Below are 6,000 nucleotides of genomic sequence, written 5' to 3'. Positions count from 1 at the left end.
GGTTGAGAGGCAAGGTGTGCCTGTTATATGCGCACGCACACACACACACACACACACACACACACACACACACACACAGAGGAGGAAGAGAAGTAGAAAAAGAAAAAAAAAGTGTCCAGCCAGGTATGGCTCAGTGGTTGAGTGTCCACCCATGAACCAGGAAGTCACAGTTCCATTCCGGGTCAGGGCACATGCCTGAGTTACAGGCTCAAACTCCAGTAGGGGGCATGTAGGAGGTTTAGGACCCTGCAGCCCTGTGATCTGGGGACACTCCAGAGGCCCCTCCTCAACCCCAGCCACAGATGCCCAGGACAGGCCCCTCTGCCCCCCAGCACCCACGGGGCCCCCCAGCCTCCCTCAGAACCTGCTGTTCCCCGCCCACCATGCTGGAGAACCAGAGACACCCCTGGCCCTGATCTGAGGGGAGACTAGCAGCTAGAGGTGAGCCAGGGGACAGGGTAGAAACCTCTGACTGACTTCTTTCCCTGCCCAAAGCCTAGAACAATTCATGGTCGAAGCAGCCTGGGGCATTTTTCCTTTAAAATAACCAACAACAGCCCTGTGACTCAGTGGTTGAACATGACCTATATGAACCAGGAGGTCAGGGTTCAATTCCCAGTTGGGCACAGGCCCAGGTTGCAGGCTCCATCCCCAGTGTGAGGTGTGCAGGAGGCAGCTGATTAATGATTCTCTCTCATCATTGATGTTTCTCTCTCCCTCTCCCTTCCTCACTGAAATCAATTATATATATATATATATATAAAAATTTTTAACTTTTTTTTTTAATATACTTTATTGATTTTTTACAGAGAGGAAGGAAGAGGCATAGAGAGTCAGAAACATGGATAAGAGAGAAACATCAATGAGTTGCCTCCTGCACACCCCCTAATGGGGATGTGCCCGCAACCAAGGTACATGCCCTTGACTGGAATCGAACCCGGGACCCTTCAGTCCACAGGCCGACGCTCTATCCACTGAGCCAAACCAGTTAGGGCAATTTTTTAACTTTTTAAAAAGGAAGAACAAAACCCTCAAAGGTAGCCTCTCCTCCTGACCTTACATGGACTGCTCAGGGGCTGGGCATGGCGAGACGGCACGGAGCCCACCAAGTCGTTAGAACAGGATTCCGTACCGGCGGTGCAACCTCAGCCATGAGCTGTCCAGGGTTGGCCTTCTGAGTCAGGCCTGAGTCCCACCTACACGCCCTCCCCGTGGGGCTGCCGGACTCAAAGCCTCCTTTCACAAAGAGGGCAGGAGCATGGATGACTAGCAGTGTGTAATGTGTCTGAGCTCAGATGAATAATTGATGTGCTTGAATCTTAATAAGCAGGAAGGTTTCTGTGGCCAGGGAAGCCCAAAAGAGATTCTGGTAAAGCAAACTCTCGAATGTGGACCTAAGGCAGGCAAATAAACATAAGAACAACAACAACAAAACTCCAGAACTCCCCTAAAAACAGAAACCTATACACACATATACCCACATAATTTATAGGTCAAAGAAATCAAGAAGGAACATGTAGAACTGAATAGTAATGAAAATTTTTTTCACATCAGAAGTTGTAGGATACAATGAAAGCAATATTTAGAGAGAAAATTTTAGTGTTATATGTTAAATACGAAAAAAGGGCTAAAAATTAATAAGCTATGTATTAACATTATGTAGTTAGAAAAAAAATACAATATGCCAAAGAAAGCAAAAAGGAAAATGAAGGCCTGCCTGTGTGCCTCAGTTGGTTGGAGTGTAATCCCGTAAACCAAAAAGGTGGCAGGCACATACTGATTTCAGGTTTGATCCCTAGTTGGGGTGAGTCAGGAGGCAACCAATCAGCTTCCCTCTCCCATCGCTGTTTCTCTCTCTCTTCCCTCCATTGCTCTCTAAATTAAAATTTATAAAAGGACAAAATAAAAGCAGAAATTAATGAAATAGAGAACAAAGATAAAATGAGATCAACAAAACCATTTGAAAAATACTAGTTAAAAAGGTAAAACTCGCTTTTTGCGTTTTCTCTTTCGAACCGGCGCCAAGCCATGGGTATCTCTCGGGACAACTGGCACAGGTGCCGCAAGACCAGAGGCAAGAGGAAGCCCTGCCACAAGAAGCGGAAATATGAGCTGGGACGCCCTGCCGCCAACGCGAAGATTGGACCCCGCCGCATACACACAGTCCGTGTGCGTGGCAGCAACAAGAAGTACCGGGCGCTGAGGCCGGTGGGCAACTTCTCCTGGGGCTCCGAGTGTTGTACGCGCAAAAGGAGGATTATTGATGTTGTCTGCAACGCATCCAACAACGAGCTGTTCCACACCAAGGCCCTAGTGAAGAACTGCATCGTGCTGGTTCACAGCACACCGTACCGACAGTGGTACGAGTCCCACTGCGCACTGCCCCTGGGCCGCAAGAAGGGGGCCAAGCTGACTTCTGAAGAGGAAGAGATTTTGAACAAAAAACGATCAAAGAAAATTCAGAAGAAATACGATGAGAGGAAAAAGAATGCCAAAATCAGCAGTCTTCTCGAGGAGCAGTTCCAGCAGGGCAAGCAGCTTGCATGCATCGCTTCAAGACCAGGTCAGTGCGGTTGAACAGAAGGCTATGTGCTCGAGGGCAAGGAGCTGGAGTTCTGAGGAAAACCAAGGCCCGGAAAGGCAAATAAGTCCTCTTCCCTCTATCTTAGCCCGTGTAATAAAGGTGTTTATCCAAAAAAAAAAAAAAAAAAAAAAAAAGGTAAAACTCTAGCCTGGCTAAGAATAAAGGAGAGAAAGCATGAGTAAGGCATTAGAAAATATAACGGAAGACATGATTACAGATGTTGCAGATTCATAAAAGATACCGAAATATTATCAACAAATCTGTGTCAATATTTTGAAAAGATATATAAAATTAATTTCTAGAAACCTATACATCATAACTATCCAAGAAGTAGAAAATGAGTAGTTCTATAACTATTAAAGAAGTTGAAATAGTTTTATCAGCAGTTTTACTAAATTGTCGAAGAACACATGATTTCAGTTTTATGCAAATTCTTTCAGACAAGAATGGTCCAAAATTTATGATCTTAGCAAGCACCTCAGGGAGCTTGGAAAGGAACTGTAAGCCCTGGCTGGTATGGCTCCGTGGGCTGGGTACTGTCCCATGCATGGAAAGGTTGTGAATTCAATTCCCAGTCAGGGCACATGGCCAGGTTTAGGCTTGATCCCTGGTAGAGGGCAGATCGTGCAGGAGGCAGCCGATCAATGATTCTCTCTCATCATTGATGTTTCTCTCTCTCCTCTCTCTTCCTTTCTGAAATGAATAAATTCTTGCTTGCTTTTCTACAAAAAAAAAAAAAAAAAAAAAAGTATTCCCCGCTCAACACACAAACATGTTTGAAAGATCCGGCATTGAAATATCTGAAGCATTATACATGGTAGTGAAGACATGGCAATAACCAAAGTGTCCTTCAATAGATGACTGGATAAAGAGGATGTGATACATAATATATACAATGGAATACTGCTCAATCATAAGAAAATATGAAATACAGTTATTTGTGACAACATAGATCGATCTTGAGAATAAAATGCTAAGTGAAAAATATCAGATGGGAAAAGTCAAGAACCATATGATTTTACTCATATATGGGATCTAAAACTGAAAACAACAATGAACAAACAAGACAAGCAAACAAAAACTCATAGACACAGACAACAGTATGGAGGTTGCCAGAGGGAGAAGAGAGGTAGGGGTAACAAAGGGTAAAGGGGGTCAAATATATGGTGACAGGAGATTTGACATACAATGCAATATACAAATGACGTATACAGAATTGTACACTTGAATCTTATATTATTAACCAATGTTACCCCAGTAAATGTAATTTAAAAGTCAACGTAATTCACCAAAATATTAGAATGGAGAAATCATATGAACACAATACATGCAGAAAAATGATTAAATTTTTCCAGCAAACTAGGAACAGATTGGAACTTAATTTTACTTTAATCAAATTTACCAGAATTTTCCTTTAGAGTTATTTTTATGCAATATAGTGAAGTATGGTAGCAATCATCTCAGGTAGAAACTATAGTTTAACTTTAACCCTGCTGTTTGGCTTCTGTACTTACTTGCTTTGTTTAATAATAGAAGTTATTTTAATTTTCTGAATTATATAAATCACCCCATTCGATTAAATACCCTATTGATTGTAATGTGGATATCCCATGGGTTGTGGTCATACTGGTCTTAGAAAGCACATTTTCCTTTACCTGGGAAGGACAGCACAGTTATTCCAAGGTCAGAGGGCTCCAGTTAACGTGTCCCTGTTGACTTGTGTTCCGGAGAGACCCAAAAACTGTGATTTAGAAAACATGCTGCTTCTGCTTCTGTAAACTGCTTTTTTGCAGACCAGGTTCCTCATTCCAGACCCGAGGGCTCTAGATAATGTGTTTCTGTTAATTCAGTGATCCAGAGACTCCAAACTATAATTTAGATAACATGCTGCTTCTGCTTCTGTAAACTTTTTTTTTTGCAAACCAGGTTCCTCATTCCAAACGTTGGGATGTAATCAATACCTTTGTGATTTTTGCCTATATAAATCTGGTGTTGCCCCATCTTATCACTATGAGATTTGGGAGAGCTGAAATGCCCCCTTATAGTCCCGGATTGCAATAAATGTGACTCTTTAATTTGACTTCTTGAGGCGTCCTTCTGTGATTCGCGGGGTACATTACAACAATAGTAAAATTTTTTTCTGATTTAATCTCCCTAGTAGTTATAGGTCTGGTCAGATTTTGTATTCCTTGGTGAGTAGGAACTTAATTATGTCGCCATGTTGATATCTATATGCCATATAGCTTTATTTTTTTCATCACCATTTATCCCCTCTATGCCCTCTTCCACTATAACCCTCTCACCCTAACCCCATCACCACACTATTGTGCATGTCCTTGAGTTTCTTTCTGCTCAATTCCCCCAACAGAGCTGTCTGCCTACTCTCCTATCTATGAAACACTTTTTTTTTTGGTTGTCCATTAAATTCTACATGAGTGAAGTCCTATGGCATTTCTCTTTCTATGACTGGTTTATTTCACTTAGCACAATTTTCTGCAGGTCCCTCTGTGCTATGGCAAAGGGTAAAATTTTCTTCCTTTTTATGGCAGAGTAGTATTCCATTGCGCACCACAGGTTTTTAGCCACTCATTTACTGGACACTTGGGCTGCTTCCAAATCTTGGCTACATGCCATCTAGCTTTATTGTCCCTCATTATCTGCATTACTGTAGTCTTTTGTGTTATTTGATCTTTTGTATTAAATGCTTATTTTCTCATTTTTTTATATATTCTATTATCTTTGTGGTTACCATGGGGATTACATTTAACTTCCTAAAGTTATAAAACTTTAATTTGAATTTATGCCAACTTAATTTTACTAAAGCATGTAGAAAACAAAGTTACAATTGTTAAAATACTAGCTTTTATAATTTCCCATCTACTTTTATTGAGATCTTTATTTCTTCTTATGGCTTCCTCTCTAGTGTCCTTTCACCCTGCAGGGCATTTCTTGCAGGGCAGGTCTAGAGGTAACAAACCTCATCAACTTGTTTATCTGAAAATGTTTTAATTCTTCCCTCACTTTCTTAATTATATATTTTTATTGCTTTTAGAGAGGAAGGGAGAGGGAGATAACATCAATGATGAAAATCATCAATCTTCTGCCTCCTGCATGCCTTCCCACTGAGGACTGAGTTTGCAACCGGGCATATGCCCTTGACCAGAATTAAACCCAGAATGCTTCAGTCCCCAGGCCAACTCTATCCACTGAGCCAAACCAGCTAGGGCCCTCAACTTTTTTTTTTTTTTTTTAATATATTTTATTGATTTTTTTTTACAGAGAGGAAGAGAGAGCCAGAAACATCGATGAGAGAGAAACATCGATCAGCTGCCTCCTGCACATCACCCACCGGGGAAGTGCCCACAACCCAGGTACACGCCCTTGACCGGAATTGAACCCGGGACCCTCCAGTCCAC

The 6,000-nt window shown here is 41.8% G+C and overlaps 1 protein-coding gene across 1 annotated transcript; it reads left to right on the top strand.

Moving 5' to 3' along the window:
* Nucleotides 1-2,013: 2,013 nt before the first annotated feature.
* On the top strand, nt 2,014-2,578 carry LOC118655063 (40S ribosomal protein S8-like). Its single transcript, XM_036306499.1, has one exon. The coding sequence runs from the start codon at nt 2,029-2,031 to the stop codon at nt 2,575-2,577; it is 549 nt and encodes a 182-aa protein (XP_036162392.1). The 5' UTR covers nt 2,014-2,028; the 3' UTR covers nt 2,578.
* Nucleotides 2,579-6,000: the final 3,422 nt, after the last annotated feature.

This window comes from Myotis myotis, unplaced genomic scaffold (genome assembly GCF_014108235.1).
Source record: "Myotis myotis isolate mMyoMyo1 unplaced genomic scaffold, mMyoMyo1.p scaffold_m19_p_41, whole genome shotgun sequence".
NCBI classification, from domain to species: domain Eukaryota; kingdom Metazoa; phylum Chordata; class Mammalia; order Chiroptera; family Vespertilionidae; genus Myotis; species Myotis myotis.
Note: the sequence above shows the minus strand (reverse complement) of the source record. Positions and strands in the feature narration are given on the sequence as shown.

Excerpts from the sequence above, each read along its gene's own strand:
- LOC118655063 (XM_036306499.1), top strand. The coding sequence starts at position 2,029 with ATGGGTATCTCTCGGGACAACTGGCACAGGTGCCGCAAGACCAGAGGC.